The sequence below is a fragment of the Nyctereutes procyonoides genome, unplaced genomic scaffold, assembly GCF_905146905.1.
Source record: "Nyctereutes procyonoides isolate TBG_1078 unplaced genomic scaffold, NYPRO_anot_genome, whole genome shotgun sequence".
Lineage (NCBI taxonomy): Eukaryota > Metazoa > Chordata > Mammalia > Carnivora > Canidae > Nyctereutes > Nyctereutes procyonoides.
The window spans coordinates 15,786,766-15,811,962 of record NW_026575030.1 but is presented as its reverse complement, the minus strand read 5'-3'; the positions used below and the strand labels follow the sequence as shown (position 1 = coordinate 15,811,962).

Below are 25,197 nucleotides of genomic sequence, written 5' to 3'. Positions count from 1 at the left end.
TCTGGATCTAGCTGTGTCAACATTGACATGAGAGGGTACAATTTTATCATTTGAAATAGTTTTTGTCACTTCGTTGAGAATTCAGTAACATTTTTTTTACCAAAGAAGGAAGCAGTTGCAAGTGTGCTTCTACGCCAGGTTAAGCTATTTATTTTTCTTCCTTTTAATTTGAAAAAATTATAGAAATGATATGTGCTACTTGTAATAATTTCATACCCACTTTTTAGAGGTTTTCAGTCAACTCCTATTTAGTAAATTAAATTAAAAATTTTTAGTTGAATTTTTTCCCCCATGAATGAAAGAAGATCATTCATTCATGTTTTAGTATTTAAAAATTACCAAACAATATACAGTGAAGTCTCCTTACCCAATTCCCTCTCTTGGGGGTAGTATAGTCAGATTCTCATGTTTTTTTTTTTTTTTTCAGTTACATTTTATGGATTTTTGAGCAAATACATGTGTGTGCTTTGTGTATGCGTGTATCTCTTTTTAAGCCATAAATGTTAGGGTGGTGCACTTATTTTTGTATATATTTTCTTAGATAAGTCTTTTATTTGTATTTAATTTTTAAAAAGTAGATGACACATGCCTATGGTTCAAAAATAAAATAAAGACATGAATAGTTGCCGTCCCATCTGTTCCCTGTCTGCTATCTTTCAGTGAGTCTTTTCCTCCTGTAACTCTTAGACTAACCTTTCTACATCTAATGAGGCAGGATAGAATAGGCATTAAGAGTTAGGGCTTGGGGACCAGCCCCCTGCATTCAAGATGTCTGCTCAGCTGTGTACCAGCTGTGTAATCATGGGCAAGTTGTTTAACCTATCTGTGCCTTGTAATTTTCATATGTAGTGTATTAGTATACATGCTTTACTTAATATAGCACTATACACATATGATGTATGTGTGCTTTTTAGTAGTAGTATTTTTGTTACTAAGGGCAGTAACCAATAAAATAATACCCAAGAATCAGAACCAATCAGTTGGGTTTATATTAGTGATATGTATGGATTTGGGTAAATTCCTCATTTGTTTGGATTCTGCTTAAATAGATTCTATTTTATTTTTAAAAATTTTATGGGGCATCTGGGTGGCTCAGTGGTTGAATGTCTGCCTTTGGCTCAGGTCGTGATCCTGGGGTCCTGGGATTGAGTCCTGCACCGGGCTCCCCCTGGGGAGCCTGCTTCTCCCTCTGCCTGTGTCTCTGCCTCTCTCTCTTTGTCTCTCATGAATAAATAAATAAAAATAAATAAATAAAAATATTTATTAGAAAGTGAGGGGGAGGGGCAGAGGGAGAAGAATAGAGAAATTTAAGCAAACTCTGTGCTGAGCATGGGACTGACATAGGGCTCAATCTCACGACCCTAAGATCATGACATGACCTGAAACCAAGAGTTGGATGCTTACTGACTATGCTACCCAGGTACCTTCAAATTTTAAAAAATGTCAGAAAAGAAAATCAAAGCAGCTAAAATATATTTTGTTGTTCCTTTTTTGTGGAATTGATGGTTTTTGTTTTTGTTTTTTTTTGTATGTATCTGTTTAGACTAAACATACATTATGTAATGAAAGTATCCCAGAAGAGATGAGGGTAGAGGTGGATGTTAAGGAGTATGAAATGTTTTTGCACAGTACATCACATTTTAAGTGTTTTCTCATATATTTTCCAAATTTGGTTAAAATGCACACATATGGTTTTAAATTCCCTTTTAAGGATCAAATTGTTAATGACATTAAAAATTCTTAGGGTGCCTGGCTGGCTCCATCAGGAGAGGATATGACTCTTGATCTTGGGGTTGTGAGCTCAAGCCCCACACTGGGTGTATTAGATTACTTAAGTAAATAAAAAAAAATGAAAAAAAATTCTTAAGTGAAGCAAGGGGCTGGGAGACTGATTGTATTTCTATTCAATTTTTCATCCTCAATTCTTTTTCTTAATAAAATCAAAGCAGCAACAAAACCTCTTTTCCCCTTTTCATGTTCAGATCCCAGTTACAAAATTATATGTGTTCACTGTAGAAAATATAAATACAAAACAATCAAAATAAAAAATAAAAACAAAACACAGAAAGAAGAATCCCCCTACTACCTCTACTTAGCTTAATGTTTTTGTTAACAGTTTGGTGTCTAGACTTCTTGCATTTTTCTCTAGATAAGTGTACACACCCACTCATGGTATTAATTTGCTTGTCTTTTACAGTGTTGTAGAATCAAGAGTGCTGCACACACTGGTGTTTTTCTTTTTTTAGATTGTATCATGAACATTTAAATTACATAATTAAATTACTGTAATATCATTTATAACAGGTGCATCATATTCCATTGAGCATATATGCCATACTGAAATATATTTTTTAATATATTTCCTTTGCAAGGGCATTTAAAAATAAGCTATCAGTAAACATTCTTTAGACAAATCTTTTTGGACATCCATTATTAGGATAAATTCTGAGGCAGGAGGTTCTTGGGTTGTAGGATATGCATGTTTTTCATGCTTTGGAACACCTCCAACCTGTTGTCCAGGCAGTTGGTATCTCCCTACATACTTCCCAACATGGGGTCTTATCTTTAGATAAGTCCATGCCTATTTGAGATGCAAATCACTCCCCTTCTGAATTGGTGCAAATTCACTTTCCATTGCTTCTAGGATCATCCCTTCCTTCTTCCCTTCTTCCCTCTCTTGCTATTCTTCCATATCCTTCCTCCTTCCCACCTCAGACTTCATAGAAGATTGATTTGGTCCTGGTTAGAGAGGGACCTGTTTCAAATACTTATCACCTCACTCTTCACATGCTTTGTAGTCTATTTGCTATATAAAATGTTCCTGAGGTCTTTTCTGGATAGCACTGATTTTTCAAAGATCTTACTTCTTTCAGTTCCATAAGTTCTGATTTTCACTTTTGTGATTTTTAGTATCATTTAATGTGTTCCTTTTATGAAGTGACCTCATGCTCTAGCACAGTGATTTTGAGAACTATTTCTGGAATCCTATAGACCAGGTTCAGAGTCCTGCTCCTGTTCTTGTTGACTAGCTTTGGAAACTAGGACATCTTATTTAACCCTTGCAGTCCTTCTGTTTCTCTTTTTCACTTACAGCATGGCTATAATGATAATGCCTCAGGATTTTGTGAGGATTTAAAGAAGTGATATTTGTAAGTGTTAAGTGTTCAGTACATGGTCTAACATATAGTAAGCACTCAACAGAGTAGCTCTTACCATCATATCATCTGGCATGTGTGTGAATGAAGCAGGGATTGGTTTTCTTGTTTTACATTTCAGTAAATGGATTCCGTCCGAAAGATGGAATGAATACTTTTCCTACTATCACATCTAGAAAGCACTGGCACGTGAAACTGAATTTAGGACTTTTGATCTATAAGGACTACTGTAAAGTGGGGAAACTACCGTGAATGACAAGAATAATGCCCACTAATTTTTTTTCATTTGTTTTTATTGAAGTTCAATTTGCCAACATATAGTATAACACCGAGTGCTCGTCCCATCAAGTGCCCTCCTCAAGTGCCCAGCATCCAGTTAACCCAACCCCCTACCCACCTCCCCTTCTGAAAGCCTTTTTTTGTTTTCCTAACTCTCATGGTGTGTCTCCCTCTCTAATTTTTCCCACTCAGTTCCCCTCCTTTCCCTGGTAGTGCCTTTCACCAGTTTCTTATATTCCCCATATGAGTGAAACCATATGATGATTGACCTTCTCCGATTGACTTATTTCACTTAGCATAATACCCTCCAGTTGCATTCACATCAAAACAAATGGTGGATATTTGTCCTTTCTGATGTGCCCAGTAATTAAGATCATCCAAAAAAAAAAAAAAAAGGCATGAAAAGCTTTAAATATGGGGCTTGAATAGTGCAGCTTCCAGAAAGCTTTGACTGGCCTATCAGAAGTAGGCAAGAAGATGAGCTTAGTTGCAGAACTGAAATGCTTCCTGTGCACCTTTGCCTCAAAAGAGGTTGCTGTATCCAAGAGTCTTTTCAAATTTCGTAAGTTTGTCTGCTCTGATTTAAATTAAAATGGAGTACTTCTTTAAATATATGACTGACTAGGTTTTATTTTGACTTGTTTCCAACAGGGCATGGTGCAGATGTGAAATGTGTAGACTGGCATCCAACAAAAGGGTTAGTTGTTTCAGGAAGTAAAGATAGTCAACAGCCAATCAAGTTCTGGGATCCCAAGACTGGGCAGAGTCTTGCAACACTGTAAGTAATAGGAACCCCATCTTGGTTCCTAAACAAAGGGGAACAAGGCTGCCTGTATTCTATAAGTTTGAGCCTTCTCTCCTCCCATGTATTCATGAAAAACTAGGTTAGACTGCAGATGAACTTGTACCTAGGGTCTTCTTATTAATTAAATATGATTTTTGTTCTGCCATATGTATCTAAATTTAATTTGTGTATCCCTTGGGGTGGGGGCAGGAAGGGAGATGAGGAGAAGGTAGTTCTCACTGTTCTAGGTTGTGGTCTCTCCTCATGCTATATTTTGTCACTATGTGGAGCTGAGGCATGTGCTACTTACTAGATATAGCCCAGCTCTCTCCATCTCACTACATCTATTTGTAGAGAAGTTTTCTCTCCAGTTTTGAATCTGTTTTCATTTTTTATCTAAGGTGCTTACTTATGATGCAGACTTATAATAAAGTTTTGTCTTTTTAAAAGTATCTCTATTATATTTTATATTATTTTATTATTATCCTTCAACATTCATAGTTAACTGAGTATGTTTTTTTTTTTTTTTAACTGAGTATGTTATTAACATGTTTTTGACCACACCCCTGTATCCTGGTCCTTCTGAGTGGAAAGTGAGCCAAATCCAGAGTAAGCTGGTTGGAGCAAGGCTGTCTTGTTGCATAACTCCGAGGCTACAACCAAATAGAACAGCTTGTGACTAGTGCTCCTTGGAGATGTGCATTTTGCAGGCCTTGGCTTGTTGTGTTTTTAGTTCAAATTAACCCTCAAACTGTCCTGTGCCCTTTTTAAATACTTTGTCTTAATGAGAGGAGCGTCACTGAACTTTGAAAATTTAATGAGCTTTATCAAATATTGATTTATGTGTTCAAGTGCCTGCTTCACAGATAAGCTTTTCTATACAGTTGAAGCTCTGCTATTTTAATTGGTTAATGAAAACTACACTTAGATAATGGACATTAAGAAGTAATAAAGCATGTAGTAGCATCACTAGACCACAGTTTAAAAGTACAATAGGAAGAAATGAATCAGAGACATAAATAAATGTCCAGACCTCTTGCTGTCCTGACCCATGTGCTTTTGGAGAAAAATGGCCATTGTATCAATTTATACTTGTTTTGTATTCTGACAAATATTTTCTTGGTACTCTGTTTCTAGTCATGCCCATAAAAACACCGTCATGGAAGTGAAATTAAATCTCAACGGCAATTGGCTGCTCACTGCATCACGTGACCACCTCTGTAAACTTTTCGATATCCGAAACCTCAAAGAAGAGCTGCAAGTCTTCCGAGGTCATAAGAAAGAAGCCACAGGTCAGTGGCTAGGGCATGCTTCTCATTCTGACTACTGTTTGTAGTGTGCTGAGATCCTAATAATTTTGCCTTTCCCCACGTTTTTGTTTTACAGCTGTGGCCTGGCATCCTGTTCACGAAGGACTTTTTGCCAGTGGAGGGTCCGATGGCTCTTTGCTATTCTGGCATGTTGGGTATGTAATACTTATTTTTAAAGAAGTTATATAATTTATGAAGAGAGTACCCGAAAGTGTAAAACATAACATTTTGTGTTTTTCCTGAGTATTCAAATGTCCTATATCAGAGACTTCCTGCAGTTTTCAATTCTGTAAACCCAGCTTGGAATAGAAAATTTAGCACCTCTATTTCTGGATGTGGAAGTCATTAAGGGAGAGTAAAGCACATTTCCTTGTTTCTTATTGGTGAATTCATTCTGAAGCATTTTTCCCTCTGAAATATTCCTCCAATAAAAGAATATGTTGCTGATGACAAATGAATACACCTGAAACATGTAGAACTGACCAGATTCAAAGAAATAGGCTTTGGTAGCTTTGTGTTACAGTAAAAGAAAATATCTTTTTTTTAATAAGTTTTGTGAAAAGACTTCTTTCTGTGGTGATATTACAGGGTAGAGAAAGAAGTGGGTGGGATGGAGATGGCCCATGAAGGAATGATCTGGAGTCTGGCTTGGCATCCTCTTGGACATATACTCTGCTCAGGTTCAAATGACCATACTAGGTAAGCTTTATATAAAAAATAATAAGGAATACTGTGTTCATGGAGCAGCAGAAAATGAAGATTTATATTTATTTTATTGATAGATAAATGTATTAATTTCTGGTCCAACTTCTTAGGAACATTTTTGTAGTGGTTTATAAATAAGTATGCAATAATAAGAAGAAGATGAGTATTGAGTAAGACTTTGTTATTCAAATTCTTCTAAAAAAAATCTTTTGAGGGGCACTTCGGTGGCTCGGTGGTTGAGCATCTGCCTTTGGCTCAGGTCATGATCCCAGGGTCCTGGGATCGAGTCCCACATGAGGCTCCCTGCAGGGAGCCTCTTCTCTCTCTGCCTGCATCTCTTCCTTTCTGTGTGTCTCATGAATAAATAAATAAAATCTTTAAAAATAAATCTTTTGACATTTTAAATTTTTAGAAGAAACTTTAAAAACTTGTAAAACTTTATTATGTTTACCAGTGGATTGCTTGGTACTCTTAAGTGCCCAGAAATACACTGAAACTGTCCTCTACCCTTAACCCCTCTAATCACTTTTATTTCAATAGCAAATTCTGGACCCGAAATCGACCAGGTGATAAAATGCGAGATCGATATAATCTCAATCTGTTGCCTGGAATGTCTGAAGATGGAGTAGAATATGGTGAGACTCTTAACACATTTATTCTTCTTTGAAATCTGATATTCTCTTATTAAATTGTTAGTTGTGGAAAAGATAATATAAAACTAACTTTACTTTTATAGTTTACTGATTGATAAAATCACCAATAGTAGGTTTCATTTTTATAAAGTATTCATTTTATTGGGCCACTATGTTTATAAAATCTCTGTTGACAATAGATGTATTCCTCTTTATAGATGACCTTGAACCTAATAGCCTGGCAGTAATTCCAGGAATGGGAATACCAGAACAACTAAAATTAGCTATGGAACAAGAGCAGATGGGTAAGAGTATGTTTTGTTTTTATAAAATTTTTGTAGACTTATTTCTTACCTTCATGATACTAAATTATTTTGAAAATGCCAAAATGATTTATGTAAATTGCATAAAATGTAAACTACATATTCTTTAAAATCTATTCTTCCAAAAATGTGTTCACTGATGAAATGGCCACTTTGCTCTCATTTCCTTGGCTAACTGATCCTTTTTGCGGTTACAGGAAAAGATGAGTCAAATGAAATTGAAATGACAATTCCAGGTTTAGACTGGGGAATGGAAGAGGTGATGCAAAAGGATCAGAAAAAAGTTCCTCAGAAGAAAGTTCCTTATGCCAAACCTATTCCTGCTCAGTTCCAGCAGGTGAGTGAGTAGCAGCAGCCTAGTCTATGCACTAGGAGGTTCTGCCCAGTGAGTTTTGCATCAGTTCATGTGTGGAAGGTATTTCTGTACTACAGACTTCTTTGGAGTACTCTAAGACAAAGTTCCCATCTGCTGCTCTGCATCTAGTTCTGAGTTTGTCATGACTCTTGTAGCTCTTTTATTCTCACCTACTTCTTATTGTCCAAGCTATCAAAGGAAGGAGAAGAGAGAAGCATGGAGCAGAGAGAGTATGTTGACTCTCCTCTACTTTGTCTGTCTTCTGCTTTATTTGTTTACTCAACACTAAATGCATGTGCCCTTTTGAAGGGGGCGGGCAGGCTTTTCATTCTTAATAACACGTAAGGGCTTACAGTTTTTATCAAGTTAGTAGTTTCTACCTGATATTGTGCTTGCCTGACTCCATTCTTGTTGCTAAGAAGGAGCATTAGAAATAAAGGCAGTACACCAGGTGAGCCAACTTGTATTCGGCAGGTTGGAATGGTCAGCGACATGACAATGTTTTTCTTGTTCTCTCATTAAAATATACACACTTAGGGTATAATTTAATATTCTCTTCTTTCCCAAGGCTTGGATGCAAAATAAAGTTCCAATTCCTGCCCCAAATGAGGTACTGAATGACAGAAAAGAGGACATTAAATTGGAAGAGAAGAAGAAAACACAAGCAGAAATTGAGCAAGAAATGGCCACATTACAATATACTAACCCACAGCTTCTGGAGGTGTGTAACACTCTTTAGGGGGGTTTAAGATGATCTAAGAAAGTAGTGTTAACATTTTGTTATTGATATGCTCTTAGGGAGAAGGGAAGGGATTCTCAGGTGGGTCTGATGAACACTACTCTTTTTTTCTGTTTTTCTAATTTTGAAGTATAATTGACATACAATGACATAGTGTCAGGTGTGAAAGAATTCTGTTTCTTAGACTTTTAAAACCAGATCAGTCAAGTGTGAGTAGACGTAAGTTAAATATATATTTTTTAAGAAGATTTATTTATTTGAGAGAGAGAGTGTGTGTACAGGGGGAAAGGCAGAAGGAGAGGAAGATAGAAAATCTTGAGTAGACTCCGCGCTGAGTGCAGAGCTCAATGTGGGACTTGATCCCACAATCCTGAGATCATTATCTGAGTCGAAATCAGGAGTCTGACATTTAACCAGCTGAGCCACTCTGGCACTCCTAAATATACATTTTTTAATAGAAAAGGTAAAGCCAACATAGTCTTATCCACAAATAAAATAATTTTTCTTTTTCTGTCTGCTCTAGAGCAGGTGGTTTGCTCTTCCTTTTTTTTTGAACCTTTGACAGTTACCAAGAATGATAAAGTAAGTTATTGAATATAATAAGATGAGTATAAATAATCCTGGCTGCTGTTTCCCAGTATTTAAAAAGAGGGAGTCTAGAGTGAGTCTGGAAGCTTGTGTGCTCTTAGAATATCTGAATGTTACATGGATTCTAGTTAACTGGAGTGTTGAGAGGTCGATGCCTTATATTCGTATTGAGGCTCCCTCAACAAAGTCAGTGATAGCAGTATTGTCAACTTCAAGGGCTCTGGTGTATTTATCAGTGTGCTTTTTTTCCTTTCTTTCTAGCAACTTAAAATTGAAAGACTTGCACAGAAACAGGCTGAGCAGATTCAGCCTCCTCCTTCATCTGGCACCCCTCTCCTTGGACCCCAGCCCTTTCCAGGACAAGGTCCAATGTCTCAGATTCCTCAAGGTTTTCAGCAGCCCCATCCATCTCAGCAGATGCCAATGAACATGGCTCAGATGGGGCCTCCGGGTCCACAGGGACAGTTTAGACCCCCTGGACCCCAGGGACAAATGGGACCACAAGGTCCTCCACTGCATCAGGGGGGTGGGGGGCCACAAGGATTCATGGGACCACAAGGGCCCCAGGGCCCACCCCAGGGGTTACCAAGGCCTCAGGACATGCATGGGCCCCAAGGAATGCAGAGGCATCCTGGACCTCATGGCCCTTTGGGACCTCAAGGACCACCTGGACCACAGGGTAGTTCTGGTCCTCAAGGTCATATGGGTCCTCAGGGTCCACCTGGCCCACAAGGTCACATAGGCCCTCAAGGCCCACCTGGTCCCCAGGGTCACTTGGGCCCTCAGGGGCCTCCTGGTACTCAAGGTATGCAGGGACCACCTGGTCCCAGAGGAATGCAAGGACCTCCTCATCCTCATGGGATACAAGGTGGGCCAGGGTCTCAAGGGATCCAAGGTCCTGTGTCTCAGGGACCTCTGATGGGATTGAATCCAAGAGGAATGCAGGGTCCTCCAGGCCCCCGAGAAAATCAGGGTCCTGCTCCCCAAGGGATGATGATGGGCCATCCGCCTCAAGAGATGAGAGGACCACACCCACCAAGTGGACTGCTGGGACATGGCCCTCAGGAGATGCGAGGCCCTCAAGAGATGCGAGGCATGCAAGGGCCTCCAGCCCAAGGGTCCATGCTGGGCCCCCCCCAGGAATTGCGAGGGCCTCCAGGCTCACAAGGTCAGCAGGGGCCGCCCCAGGGCTCTTTGGGGCCTCCACCCCAGGGTGGCATGCAAGGGCCCCCTGGACCTCAGGGACAGCAGAACCCGGCAAGAGGGCCACATCCATCTCAAGGGCCAATACCATTCCAGCAGCAGAAAACAGCTCTGCTAGGTGATGGGCCCCGGGCCCCCTTCAATCAGGTATTATTTATTTCTAACTTCTAGGCATTACACATTGGGAAAACATGCTCTGCACAGAGGTGGCACTTCCAAATGCTGTGGGAAGCAGTCACAGTGTCTCTCAAGTAGTGATGCTGGCTTGAGAATAGCATCATGGCTGAAGGAAATGAGAATAAATCAGACCATGAAATATATTGTAATACGATTTTTTTTAATAGAAATTATTCCAGAAAAGATCAGCTCTCAGTTGAATGTTGTTCCCAATTGTCCCCGCACTCTGAAAGAGTGGTGGCCTTGGGGAAAAAGCAGGGGTGGCCGTGAGTTTGTCAGGTCCCCCCTTTCTGGGCTGTTTATTTTGTAGCCTGGTGTTTCATGGGCTGATCTGCCTGCTGGCTTTACTCTTTAAGATAGTATGGAGTATTTAACTCACAAGCGTGCAGTAGACTCTGATCTCACCATTTTCATCTCAGTGAATGCTTTTAGAGCCCTCTGAGTCCAGAATTGTGCATTCTCAAATGGTGACCCTTTGGGCAAAATTCTGTTCAAGTTGTTTTCCACTCACATGTATATTTATTTACTAGGAGGGTTCATTCTGTAGAAATTGTCTTGGCCCTTTTTTGAGGATTCTGTTTTTGTCAGCCAAATTGTAGTACTCCTTTGCTGGGCTTGTGCTTGAGAAGTGGTGTGAGGAGGGCTCAGGTTTTGTGGGGAAGGACTGCATGAGCTTGTGTGGATTTACCACTCTTTGGATCTGTGGTTTTTGTTTTCCTCAGTTTCATGGTCCTGGCAGTATTACTTAGGCCTGAACCCCTGGGTTTGTATCACTGAAGTCAGTTGTAGACCAAAAGTGAATGAGCTAATGTTGACTGCTTCACTGAGGGGCACTCGATCCATCTGGAGAGGATGTGTTACAGATGCTGCACATGAAAAAACTAGTCTGTTTTGCTTTTTCAAACACCTGCAAGAATCTGTCCGGTGAAGATGATCATAGGTTTTACTGAATTAAAATAACTAGCTGAACAAGTAGGTTCTGTTACTCTTCCATAGATCATCCAGGACTTACGAGTGTCACAGCAGTGAAGAATAGTTGAGTTTATTCTCAGAATCTGTTGGGCACTTTTTAGAATTTAGGATGAGTGCAATAAATCTAGGTTTGTTGCCCCAAACTGCCCTAAAATGTATAGTATTGTATATTTTATTAATACACAGAGCATTTGTGTGTGTTTACAATATCAGTTCCCTAACCCTGTGGTAATGAATTAACAGCTTTCATTTGGGAGGACAAAAACAGTGATGAACTTTAGCTACCACATTATGACTGAAATTAAAAACTTGTCAGATTCAAGAGGGTAGGCCTGGATTTCTGGGACAATTCGGTAAGAGTTTTTATTAAGTAATAAAATATTTTATACGTGAAAAGAATAATGGTTCTAAAGATTTAGTTGACCTATAGAATGAGTATGAAGGTATGATATAGACATTTTAGATCTCAAGAGTTGCCTGATGAAAATCTTTGCTCATATTTTTTTATGTGCTGAAATCTTTCTTCACTTTGATGAGGCCAATTATTATTTTTTAAAACATTTTATTTATTCATGAGAGACATAGAGAGAGAAGCAGGCTTCTCACAGGCAGCCCAATGTGGGACTCAATCCCCAGACCCCGGTTCACAACCTGAGCTGAAGGCAGACGCTCAACCACTTAGCTACCCAGGCATCCCCATGAGGTCAGTTATTTAAACCAGTTGTTTCAGTTGGTTTAATTTAGTGGAATTGCTTTCTGGTGTTAAAGTAATAACGTGAAAGATTTTGACAAGAGCAGTCCTTGGGTGAAAGGGATAGGAAACAAAGGAGGACAGAAATTACTGGTATTGAGTATGATAGTTACGTGTAGCTACAATGCTAGACGTCCTATCGAGGCAGGTAGGACAGGTAGCTAGTTTGGGATGCGCAAGCAATTTTGCTGTTGATGGTTTTGAAATTGTACTATTTCCATAGTAGGTCCAGTCACTAAATGCATTTCTTTATGTAAAGAAGTTAATTTGTTTGTCAGGAGACCTGATCCAAGGTCACTGGACAGTGTGGAAACATGGCTGCTAAAAAAAACCATAATCTTAGGGACAAACTGGGGTGAGCTCTGGGGTTCCAGAGCATGGAGACCAAGAGGATCAGAGGAGCAGCTTTGTCTCTGCAGGGACTAAAGGATCCCAGGCGACTCAATGGGGAATGTGCAGTAGGATGCTGAGGATGAGGAAATGAGGTAAAGAAGAGGGAGGTGATAGGAGAAAGCCAGTGTGAACGTCTCCTCACGAACTTCTTTCATATTCTTCTGCCTCTTCAAACCCAGCTCTAGCCTCTTGAGAGCAGTGGTTGTTTTCTGTAGCTGGAAAAGAGTCCTGAGTGTGAAAGCAGAGTTTACCTGGCCTGGCAGATTTCCAGATCTTTACATTTGCCAGAAGTTCCTCCTTTGTGCAGAGTGTTATGTTACAATTTCTGACTTTCCATTGAGGTTCTTACTTGGCATCACAGGTAAAGATCTAGCTTTAAATAAAACCTATCAGGTTTAAAATATAAGTGTTTCCTTTTATTATGGTAAGAGAAGTATTCTCCTTCCCTCAATTTAAGGACAATTTTGCTATAATGTCACTAGCTGTGTATTTACTGCTGGAGGCTTTGGGGCAACCTAGTGTTTCTTATCTTGTCACGTGATGATAAAATTGCTATTCATAAAGCACAAGCCTATGATTTCACACCCCCGCTTTAAAAACATCTTTTCAGGAAGGACAGAACGCAGGCCCCCCACCCCTGATACCAGGCCTAGGGCAGCAGGGAGCACAAGGTCGCATCCCCCCTCTTAACCCTGGACAAGGACCTGGCCCGAACAAAGGTAAATATCTGCTCGGCTGAATAAGAGATTGTATTCTACCACCTCTGGGTAAATCTTACAATAAATAGATTATTGGTAAGTAATTGGTAGAGTGGTCATTTGAACCCTATAGGAAAAATAGAAGGACAGTCATTTCAGGTAAAGGCTTTGTCTTAACATTGTTTTCATAGACTTGCTTTAATTAGTCAAAAATGCTGCCCTGAGTAACTAAGCTCCTCGCTACCAGAAGCTGGCAGTGGAACTGCTGGAACAACCCTAGTAGCAGGCCCTGCGCGGCAGCGGGCCAGCTCCGTCCACGCCTTGGGAATGGCAGTGGTCCTGTGCTCACTGAGTACAAGGGCATGTTGTTTGCATCCTGGAAAGCTGAACTGTTTCCACTGACATTTTTTGATAAGCTAAAGAATTTAGAGATTTTGATAGTGTTTTTAATATCCCCCCTCCCCAGTTGTGCCATGTATTGAATTCTTTAGCTGGTTATATTGTTCCACATGATTTGATAAGAAGAAAGCAATGCAGTGATGTATCAGGTTCTTGATATTCTGGAAAGCAGAGATGAGAATTGTCAGTATTTAGATGTGAGACTGTTTGGAAGCCGAGTTAATCCCAGGAGTTGAAAGTGCAGAGGTAGCCCCCTGTCGTACTGAGGTGTTCTGCTGTCACAGGGGAAGGGCTGGAGCAGGAGTGAGCAGGTGATAGGCTGCTGGCCGGAGTCAGTGAGAGCAGGACTGAGTGGTGTGGAAAGAGGGAAGGTCGGAGACAGAGATGTTCAAGTCAGTGCACTGTCACAGGGAGGACACAAGCCAGAGAACTAGGGGTATTGTGGAGGTTGCACTTCAAAGAACTTCTCTTTTTAATTTTTAATCAGCTGAGCCCACAGCTCTCTGTGGCACATGTTACATTTTTTGCCCTCATTTTATCAGATGAAGAAAAGTCCTCATTAGTATTTTGCAGCCCTAGGACTTTGAGAGAAGCAGGACATCCTAGGAAAGGGAGCAATAAAGGAATTAGGAGAATCTTTATTATAGTCTCATTGCATGGAAGTGGTGGCCCACAGGGAAAAAGAGAAATCAAGAACCCATCTTTGGAATTTGGGGACCCTAAGAAGAGTCTGTTACCCACAAGGTACAGCTATCAACAAACTGAGAGCCTGCCTCTCTTCCTCTTCCCTACCTTGTGTCTGTCTCCACCTATTTCCCTCTCCTCCTTGCTCTTCCCCTTTTCTCTTTTACCCCTCTCTCTCTCTTCCTCCTCTCTTTCTCCTCCCAGGGACCAAAGGGAGAAGGGAGAGCCGAGAAAGTGGCCCTGCCATCCCCTACTGGATTAACCAACGCCGCCGCCCCATCACCGGTGGCCACATCCCTTCTAATTTGTAGTGGTGGGTTTCTTTCCTTGGAGGAGCCAGGGTACTTTTAAACAGATAGAGGTAATGGGAGGATTATTATTCATAGGTAAGTCCAAATGGAATGTGTTCAGCTTCCTCAGATCAAAGTTTGCTGTGTCTGAGATCACACCAAGTTCAAGCTACATAAAGTCAGAGAAGAAGCTATCAGGAACCCACTAAGAAGTGAGGGGCCCTCTTTACCAGAAGAAAAGGGACCTGGGATATTTGCAAACTGACTGAACAAAGCTTAGAAGGTGCTTTCCTCAACATGGAGAGGACTGGTTTAATGAGGGGAAGGACCAGGAGGCAGAAGGCATAGGAAGAGCTTAAGAGAAGAGAGAACTCTCCTAATGGTGTTTTTTTTATACTGACATTGCCAACTTTTTTTTATATAAATTGAATGGGATTCAAATGGCCCAAAGACAGGAACTGAAAGGGAAGAGGAAGGGCATGGGGAGGGAAAGAATCCTGGCTGGCTGTGACTTGAGGGGAGGAAGTTTGTCTTTACTGCCAGGGAGGAGGGAAAGGCATGAGTGGGGCAGGTAGAGGAAGTTCATCTTAAAATTGTAGTTGTTTAGAGCAAGAGGGTCCCTCTGCTACCTACTTTTAAAAAAATGCTTGATTCGGATTGTATGTTGACACAAAATAGGTACACATTTCCAATAGATACTATGCCAATGGCGGTATAATAACAGGAGAACAAATCACTTCAAGGTTAAGAAGTAAGCTAAATTAACCATCGCAAGTTTAATTGGCCTGTTTCTGTTTTTATTCTGGACTTTGAATATATTACATACGTATGTTAAAATATTTTTTAAAAAATCTTTAGTGGGTTTCTAAACACTGTGTGCAAAGAATGGTGATAATTATTATAGGTGAGGGATATACATCATTCATTCATGCAAAGGGGCAGAAAATATGTTCATATGATTCCAAAACTGAAGTACAAGCAAGGCTGTTTGGTGACCAGGCAGTTATTAGAGAGGCCCGTGGTTCCATGTGCCTTACAGAGGATTTTGTTAAGAATTGAAGTGTGCTTTGTTACAGACCCAAGCTGTCCATGTCTCTGATGGGTTTGAATAAAGTATTCCTGGTCTTAAAAAAAAAAGAAAGTGTGAATTAGCTAATCAAGTTAAATGAACTAGAGGCTAAAGGGGCCACATCAGGGATGGGGGCGATGTAGCTGCAGTGCCCTGTGATGGGCTTTGCAGTCCTTTTCAGATGCAGAGGTCAATTCCCTGTGCTTGGCTTTCTTGCCTGGCAGCATGAATTTTCTCTGTCGTCTCCTTCCTGGGTGTAGTGGAGCAGGCCTAATGAAGTCAACTGAGTCACTGAGCGAATGGGAATAGGGAAGGGATGCTCATTCTTATGCCTGTTAGACTGTCGCACGTTTTCTGAATTAATCCTCATAGCAGTGAGTAATTTCAAATGAGATTTGCCCCAGGTGGAGGTGCTTAGCTAGGGAGTGATAAGGTTGAAATCTGCACCCCCAAACCTGTGTTCTTCCATTAGATGATGCACTAGGGATTTGTTTCCTAAGTATTTTGTAAACTAAGGACGAAAAACATTCTAAATACAAGAATCCATTCTGAGACTTTAAGATGCAGAAAATCAGACCTGTGTTGGCAGGATTCCTAGAAGACAAGGTAAAAATCAGCTTTGTTTCCTTTAGGTGACTCGCGCGGCCCTCCAAACCATCACATGGGCCCCATGTCAGAGAGGCGGCATGAGCAGAGCAGCGGTCCTGAGCATGGGCCTGAGAGGGGGCCTTTCCGGGGCAGCCAGGACTGCAGGGGTCCCCCTGATAGGCGTGGCCCTCACCCCGACTTCCCTGATGACTTCAGCAGACCAGATGACTTCCACCCGGACAAGCGCTTTGGCCACCGATTACGTGAATTTGAGGGGCGAGGAGGACCTTTACCACAAGAAGAGAAGTGGAGGCGTGGGGGCCCTGGGCCTCCGTTTCCACCTGATCACAGGGAATTCAACGAGGGGGATGGCCGGGGAGCAGCCCGGGGCCCTCCAGGGGCTTGGGAAGGCCGCAGACCTGGAGATGAACGATTCCCCCGAGATCCCGAGGACCCACGTTTTCGAGGGCGCAGAGAAGAAAGGTGGGACAGATGCTCTGTGGGTCTAGTTCTTCCCTGGACCTGTTTACCTGTTCTACAAAAGTCTCTTTCCTCTTTTGCTTAGGCAGAGGGTGCTATATTGATTACTAGTTCTACCATTCTCTAGGTGTTGCATTTAGACTTTAAGCAAGTAATTATGCATTTTTACCTTTTTGTGCTTCTTTTTTATCTTTACAATTTAGAAATCTTTTTATTTTTGCTTATTTTTTGGTCCTTTTAAAAGAGATGTGAGGATCAGTATGGTATGAAGTTTCTGGGACCTGATTAGAAGTTGCCAGATTCTCTTGGTTAGAATGATGTAATACGACACATATCTAGATTGAGAATAAAAGAGTTGTGATATAGTTTTTGTGTAATTGCCTAAAGATCTTAACAGTCAAATCAAATGGAAAATTATTGCTGTTCAGTTAGGTCAAGGTCAGGCTCGAATACTCACCTTGCTGGGTGTAGAAAAGGCATTGAAGAAATAAGAAAAAACAAGCATTAGCAAATCTCAGAGGAAACTGAGAATCATCAGTGTTGGTGATGATTATTTCTGTGTGCCAGTGAATTGTGAGACCTGTGTTCTTGTCAGTAGTTCACAGAGGAGGAGCAATGCTGAGGATCAGAGCAGTTGACTCTCGGACAGGAGGAGGTTTCAGAGCAGTTTCAGGCCTGGCTGGCTGACTGCAGTGCCTGTGCTGTGTGGCACTCGTGCCGTCACCACCACAGCTTTTCCTGTCACATTTCTCTTGACTGTCGCCAGTGGGGGATTGAGTTCAGGGTCGGCATTCCCCCCATCCTCATGGGATGTGTTAGAAAAGAATGGCTGATAATGTAGCCCAGGGGAGTGAAATCAAGGGGTTCTGGAAAGCAGCTTTCAGAAGGGAGTTTTTATTTTTATTTTTTTAAATTTTATTATTATTATTTTTTTGATAAACTATTTTTAAAAAGGATTTAAGGGCTCCTAGTTTTCTTAAGGGCCTGTCTCAATGGGATCCAAGGATTCACTCTTTGAAATGGCTTTTATATTAGCCTGCAAGAGCTTCATTTCCATTGGCTTTGGCATCAGTGTTAACTTCCATCAATTTCTTGAACCTTTGCATCTTGTGCAGTTTCAGATTTTACTATGCCCCAGTTTTATTGTATTTCATTTGTCAGTGACAGACTCAGTCCAGATTCTTGTGCTGTTGACAGCTTTCTATTGTTCTTCAGATATGCCAAACATGCTCCTGCTCCTGTTGTGCTTGCTGTTTTCTCTGCCCAGAACACAGTCTCCCAGACATTTATGGCTCACTCCAGTTAGATCCCTCCTCCTGTTAGCCCAGTTCCTTGAGCCTGCTTCCTATTTCTTCATAGCACTTGGCACTGCTTGACTTTATTTATTTATTTATTTATTTATTTATTTATTTATTTATTTATTTATTTATTTATTTATTTCTGCTTGACTTTAAAGTGATGTGTTTATTTCCTTGTTATCTGTATCTGCCAGGAATATGACGGCTTCACCAGGGCAGGGGCTTTGTTTCTTTACCTCTTTATCCCCAGGACCCAGAGCAACAGTGGGGAGACAGTGTAGGTGCTCAGTAACTGGTGAATAGATGAGTCTGTTAGATGGAAAGAGATATTTGAGAAGGGCCAGTTCATCGAGATGTACTAGGCATTTTGGGCTGCCATAACAAGATACCATGGACCAGGAAGCTTAAACAACATGAGTATTTTCTCAAAGTTCTGGAGGCTTGAAGTCATGGCTCATGGTCCAGCAGGGCGGGTTTTTGGTGAGACTTCTTGGCTTGTAGACAGCTAGCCTGCCCACCTTCTCCCTGTGTCCTGGTGTGGTGGAAAGTCTCTTTTTTATCAGGGTACTAATCCCATCACAAGGCTCCCCCTCACCTTCATGACCTCCTCTAACTTTCTTTTTTTAAAGATTTTATTTATTTATTTGAGAGAGAGTGAGTATATGCATGCACACACAATAAGGGCAGAAGGAGAGGGAGAAGCAGGCTCCTGATGCAGGACTCGATCCCAAGACTCTGTTATCATGACCTGAGCCAAAGGCAGATGCTCAGCTGACCGAGGCACCCAGGTGCCCCATGGCCTACTCCAACCTTAATTATTCCTCAAAGGCCTAACTCCATATACTATCCGACTGGGGATTAGGGCTTCAACATACGAGTTTAGTGGGGGACACAGGCATTTTAGTCTCTAATAGGAGCCTTTCTAATGAGGGCACATTAGATTGTCTCTGTCCTTTCATACCTAGGGCAGTCATGTAATGGATGCCTTGACAAAGGAGTCCTCTTGGTGTTTGCGGTGATTCACCCCAAATCTGCCCCAGGGACACAGCGCCCTCTGCTGTACTCTTCCTGCGCTGCTCCTCTCCTTTCAGCCAATTCCACCCTTACTTAGGTGGTTATTTCAGCCAGTGTCCTGGGCACATACTCCTTGCTTGTAGGAGCATGAGTCATCTAGGTACCTCAGGACCAAGAAAGTTATTAAGATGACAGCTGGAGTGGTGGAGTGGGAAAGGGAAAGCTCTTTACAATAAAATACCGAGTAATCAATTAGGAGGAGGGAGAGGGATAGAATTAGGAAGTCACTTGTTTTATAAGCAGTCAGTGTCCTAACTGATTCAGGCCAGGACCATCAGTGGATACTAAAACCACTGGTTGTAAGATTTTGGGGAAATAGGATATTCTCACTGTGCCAAAATATCACCCACAGATTACTTAATTGCAAATGAAAGAAAGTGTACCTTTGCAACAGTGGGATTTGGTCACTATACCACTTTTACATCATAAACAGGGTGATCAGCTGGCATCTGTGAGAAGGTATAAACAGTTTTGCCAGAAAGGTTAACCTGAGTCCAATCATCAGGAAGTAATCAGATAAATTCGGATTGTGGTCTATAAAATACCTGGGTGGACCCTTCAAAAACATTGGGGTCATGAAAGAGAAAACAGACCACAGAGACATGGCCACTAAGAACAGTATGTGATCAGGATTGAAATCTATATTTAAAAACAACTGTAAAGGATATTTTGAGGACAGAGAAATTTTGAATTGGATTATATTAATAATATCACATTATTTGATAATAATAGTGTTAGGTAGGATAAAAATCCTTGCTCTTAGAAGAAACATACTGGGGAATTATGGATCAGGTTCATGTTGGTAGCTGATTTTGAAATGGTGGTTCAGAAAGTGGATTTATTAAATAGAGAAAGATGATAAAGCACATGGAGTAGTATCTTAAGAACTGATTAAACAAAAAGAACTAGGTGAAGGACGCATAGATGTTTATTGTTCTGTTCTTTCAGCTTTGCTCTAAGTTTGAAATTTTGCCAAGTGAAACTCTTTTTGGAATAAAAGATAACTGAATGGAGACTTAAGAAAAAGCGGAAGGCCCAGCCACTCATGCAGACTGGCTCCAGGTCCTTGCTCCTCTGATAGTTTCTTTGGCCCCAAGGCCTTTCTCTCTGTGCTGATGCTCCTTTCCTGCTTGGAGGCCCCTTTGCTGCTTCCCCACAGGCATCCTTCAGCTCGGGTGCTCCCTCCTCTAATGGCCAACTCAGCCTCCAGTCCAGAATCCTGAAAGACAGTGAATTTGTCCACCAGCCAGGGCCCCAGGCTGCCAGTGAGGAGATTCCCCATAAACCACATGCCTGCCTGTACAGCAGTCAGCTGTGGAGTGGGGATATGGGTGAAGTTCATGGCCAGCCTTGCATAGAGGCTATTGCCTGGACAGATGGGCGATCAGGTGCTCCCAAATTGAGTCTGGTACAGTTGGCAGGGATGAATCTGTGCTCTACTTTTTCTGATTATATAAGTAATAATTGTTCATTATAAAAATGTAAATGGTAATGAAAAATATTTGGGAGGTAGTGGTAAAGAGCCTGGGCTAGAGTCAAGACTGGCTGAATTCAAATCCCAACACTTAACTGTGTGTCCTTAAATAAATGACTTCACCTCTCTGTGCCTCAGTGTACTCATGGGTAGAATGGAGTTAATGATGTGGTGGTGGTGAGGATAAAATGAAAAAATATATGTAAAGCACTAGGCATGATTATCAGCGCTTAAAACTTATTCACTGCTGTTGTTATTCCTAAAAGCTTTAGGAGAAAATGACCACAACCCTACATTTTCCTTCCTGCCTGTTTTTGCCTGTAATAATGGGATTATAAAATGTATACTTAAAAAAATACATAATTTTATTTTTTCTCCCATTTTACATTAATATCATGTTTTCTTATATCATTATCTTCTTTGAAACATGAACTCAGAGCTGTGAGGTATCCCATTAGATGGATATTTTGCTGTTTTTTCTCCCCGACAGCTTTAGGAGAGGAGTACCACCAAGACATGAGGGCCGTGCCCCTCCACGAGGAAGGGATGGCTTTCCTGGTCCTGAAGACTTTGGTCCAGAGGAGAATTTTGATCCTTCTGATGAAGCAGCCCGAGGAAGAGATCTCAGAGGTCGAGGTCGGGGTACTCCACGAGGTGAGTGTGTGCTGAGGACATTGGGTCTTGCCAAGGACACAGTGGAGAGTTAAGTTGTTGGAGACATACCTGAAACAGTCTGTGAGTATAGTGTTATGTATGTTGTTCCCTTGTGTAGGAGGAAGGAAAGGTTTACTTCCCACTCCTGATGAGTTCCCTCGCTTTGAAGGAGGACGGAAACCAGATTCCTGGGATGGAAATAGAGAGCCAGGTAAGGAAGGACAGCTGCTGGGGCTTCTGGGGAGTTGAATCCAGCAGCTCATGGAGTGTGGTCCAAGGACCTCTTAGCAGCATTGGGGGGTGGGGTGCACCAGGTCCTCTGTTTTCAGACATCTTCGTGGGACGCTGGATCTTCAGATCCTTCAGTCAGCAGCCGTTTATTGCAGTAGATTGAATACAGAAATAGCTGGGAGAGTCCCAGCTTTCTTTTGTTGAGCCAGATGTCAGAGGGATTTGCCTAAATAGAAAACAGTACCACTCTTTTCACTAAATTGTTTTGTTTTTGGAAAATATAGTTAAATGAATTAACGTTTTCTCAGTTTTAATTGCTAATATGGCAAATATTATTAGATATGTCTCATAAGTTAAATCTCAATAATTTTTAAGAGTATAAAGACATCCTGGGGGATCCTTGGGTGGCTCAGCGGTTTGGCGCCTGCCTTTGGCCCAGGGCGCGATCCTGGAGTCTCGGGATCGAGTCCCGCACCGGGCTCCCAGCATGGAGCCCGCTTCTCCCTCTGCCTGTGTCTCTGCCTCTCTCTCTCTCTCTCTCTCTCTCTCTCTCTCTCTCTCTCTCTGTCTCTGATAAATCAATCAATCAATCTTTAAAAAAAAAAAAGACACCCTGATACTAAAAAGTCAGAACCACTTTTCTGGACCTTACCTGTTTCTTATTTTAAGAGGTATGTTGATTTCTAATCTTGAACTTTTTCATGTGCTCATGATGTGACTTACACCTCGCCTTCAGTGGGTATTTACATGTTTCGTGCATAAATGAATATTGGTTCTCAAGTTGCTACTTATTCTTTTTCTTTCTTTTCATTATTTTTAAGCTTTTCTTAATATGAGAGAGAAAGAGCACAAGCAGGCGGAGAGGCAGAGGGAGACGCAGACTCCCTGCTGAGCCTGCACTCAGCCCCACATGGGGCCCAATCCCAGGACCCTGAGACAATGACCTGAGCCAAAGTCACACGCTTAACCGACTGAGACACCCAGGCACCCCTATTATTTTTTAAAAGATTTATTTTATTTATTTTAGAGAGAGAGAGTACAAGCAGGAGGGGCAGAGGGAGAGGGAGAATCCCAGTCTGCACTGAGTGCAGAACCCTATGCTGGGCTCAGTCTCACAATGCTGAGCTCATGACCTGAGCCAAAAACCAAGAGTTGGATGCTCAACCAGTTGAGCCACCCAGGCACCCCAAAGTGCTTATTGTTAACAGTGTAATTTCCATCTGCTTTTGGTCACACTATACTTTAATATGAGATTGTCAGATTCTTAGCCTTGTACCTGTGTTTTCTTATTTCAGGGCCAGGTCATGAACATTTCCGTGATGCTCCTCGCCCTGATCATCCCCCTCATGATGGTCATTCCCCAGCTAGTAGAGAACGTTCCTCTTCTCTCCAGGGCATGGACATGGCATCCTTGCCACCACGAAAGCGTCCCTGGCATGATGGGCCAGGGACCTCAGAGCACAGAGAATTGGAAGCCCCAGGGGGTCCTTCTGAGGATCGAGGAGGCAAAGGTAAATGGAGGCCAGTGATACAGTTCCAGGAGCTGTGGATGCCACAGTTCTGCCAAGAAGGTTATGGGGACCACAGGAGGCCTCATCGCCAGGACAGCCCCATCCCTGCGTTCCTGTTCCATCTGTTCCTGACAGGATACCTCGAGTTAGGCTGTGCAAAGGCACATGTTCCCAAGTATAGTACAGCTTGTTTGGGTTTACACCACAGCCAGTCAAACCCCGTACTCGGGTGATTGCAAGCTCAGCCTCTGCATAAGCCCCCTCCACGTGCTTCCAAGAATCCCATTCCCCGATTCATTCAAGTGTTCCACTCCAGCTGTTTGTCAAGGTGCCCCAGAGCAGGGAAGAGACTCTAGCTCTCATTGGCAAACATGCTCTCCACAGCTGACTGCTCTTAGCCTCCTCCCAAGTGTCTCCAGTGGCAGGAAGAATTGTCTTCCCAGGTCCTGTGTTTTGTTTTATTGGGTCTGGAAGGAACTGCTAATGCCCAGAGTTGCAAAGACTTAGAGAAATATGGTCTGGAAGGGGTTGTTTTCAGGGGGGTAGTAGATTATTTCTACAACTTAAAACTTTAGATCTTTATTTTTTATTTAAAAAAAAAAGTTATTTGAGAGAGAGAGAGAGAGAGACCAAGAAAGTGAGCGTGAGCAGTGGGTAGGGGCTGAGGAAGCAGATCCTCCACTGAGCAGGGAGCCCCACATGGGGCTCCATCCCAGGACCTAGAGATCACGACCTGAGCCGAAAGCAGACGCTCAACTGACTGAGTCACCCGGGTGCTCCTGGATCTTTATTTTAGAGGTAGCACTAACTTTTAGCCAGGAGCAGTAGCCACCATGTGGTCTCAGGTTAGGCTGGGCCATGGCCTGTGTGGTAGAGTTTGGAGGCTCCTAGGAAGCAGGCCTAGTTAACCTGTGTCATGTTTATAGTCTCTTATTTACAAAGTTTTGCTTTTTGTTTTTGATAGTGGTTTGGTTCTTCTCAAAGCAGAATCCTCAGAAATTACCTCATGTCACCAGATCTCCCTACCTTAGCACATTTTGTTGTTGGTCTGTATGGGCACTTAGGACACCTGTGTAAGGTCCCTAGCCAAGGCCACATGGCTGGTGTGGAAATGACATCCTAGCTGACATCTTCTCTGCCCAGGCACCTTCAGGTGGGCCTAGGCTGTGTGCTTTGTAGGAAAAGCAGCCAACACTTTTCCTTTGGCTAGTTTTCCTAACCTCCTTGTTTTACCTACATTCAAATTCCACTCAGAAAGTTAAGGTAAAATAAAATCGTCAGTCATCTTCTGATAGTGTATTATGGAAGATATGGCCAAATCCTGTCAGCTCATGAGAAAATAAAAGTCAGAATTCTAATATATGGGGCGGGGCACCTGGCTTTCTCTCATGAATAAATAAAATCTTTAAAACAAAACAAAACAAAAAAGATTTCATTTATTTATTCATGAGAGACACACAGAGAGAGGCAGAGACATAGGCAGAGGGAGAAGCAGGCTCCATACAGGGAACCTGATGTGGGACTCAATCCTAGGACTCCAGGATCACGCCCTGGGCTGAAGGCAGGCACTGAATGCTGAGCCTCCCAGGTGTCCCTTAATTTAAAAAAAAAAAAAAAAAAAAAAAGACCCAGAGTGTTCCATTGTCATCACTAAGAGTTTGTGCCGGGAGTTACTGATTAACAGTACCTGATATAAAAAAGAAAAAGTAACCTGTGAAATCGTTTTGATTCATTTCAGGCCGAGGGGGCCCAGGGCCTTCCCAGAGAGTGCCAAAATCCGGGCGTTCCAGTTCCTTGGATGGGGATCACCATGACGGCTACCACAGAGATGAACCCTTTGGGGGCCCTCCAGGCAGCGGTACTCCTTCCAGAGGGGGCCGGAGTGGCAGTAACTGGGGTAGAGGGAGTACCATGAACTCTGGCCCACCAAGGCGAGGAGCTTCAAGGGGTGGTGGGAGGGGCCGGTAGAAGCTGATGACTCTGAGGCCTCTCTGGACAGTATTTAAGAACTTCTTGTGGACTTACCAAGACAAAGGAAGCCCGCACCACATAGCCCTCAACTTCTGGGGAAGCTGAATCCCAGGAGTCCCTAATGAGGTCTTCAAGATGAAGAGACTGCTGCTGGCTGCCCAAAGTAGCTGGCCTTGTTCTGTCCTGTCCACCCTCACTGCCCTAACTCCCATTGTTTTGTGAAGATAAAAGCTGGAATCTTTTTTTTTTTTTTAAGTGTCACAAGACATGGAGCACCTCCACAAATTTAAGTTCATGTCCAATTGGAAATCTGTTTCTATATGTACAGTTTGTCAGAGAAAAAACATTAAGTTTTTGTATGAATACAGAATGTGATTTATGCAAGAATTAACAGAAAACTAGTTGTGAAG

At 42.0% G+C, this 25,197-nt stretch overlaps 1 protein-coding gene across 4 annotated transcripts in view; it reads left to right on the top strand.

Annotated features, from left to right (window-relative positions):
• Positions 1-25,188, top strand: part of WDR33 (WD repeat domain 33) — a 111,239-nt gene extending 86,051 nt beyond the window's left edge. For 3 of the 4 annotated variants that reach the window (XM_055316406.1, XM_055316407.1, XM_055316408.1), the window contains 15 exons: positions 4,086-4,212; positions 5,356-5,510; positions 5,605-5,683; positions 6,117-6,227; positions 6,774-6,868; positions 7,084-7,170; positions 7,386-7,525; positions 8,112-8,264; positions 9,132-10,220; positions 12,977-13,085; positions 16,139-16,577; positions 20,911-21,074; positions 21,193-21,285; positions 22,601-22,816; positions 24,555-25,188. In XM_055316406.1, the coding sequence (XP_055172381.1) occupies positions 4,086-4,212; positions 5,356-5,510; positions 5,605-5,683; positions 6,117-6,227; positions 6,774-6,868; positions 7,084-7,170; positions 7,386-7,525; positions 8,112-8,264; positions 9,132-10,220; positions 12,977-13,085; positions 16,139-16,577; positions 20,911-21,074; positions 21,193-21,285; positions 22,601-22,816; positions 24,555-24,784 (3,287 nt within the window). In that variant the 3' untranslated portion in view covers positions 24,785-25,188. Of the gene's footprint in view, positions 1-4,085; positions 4,213-5,355; positions 5,511-5,604; positions 5,684-6,116; positions 6,228-6,773; positions 6,869-7,083; positions 7,171-7,385; positions 7,526-8,111; positions 8,265-9,131; positions 10,221-12,976; positions 13,086-14,351; positions 14,461-16,138; positions 16,578-20,910; positions 21,075-21,192; positions 21,286-22,600; positions 22,817-24,554 lie in introns of those variants that run through there. The other variant, XM_055316409.1, reaches the window with a different exon arrangement.
• Positions 25,189-25,197: the final 9 nt, after the last annotated feature.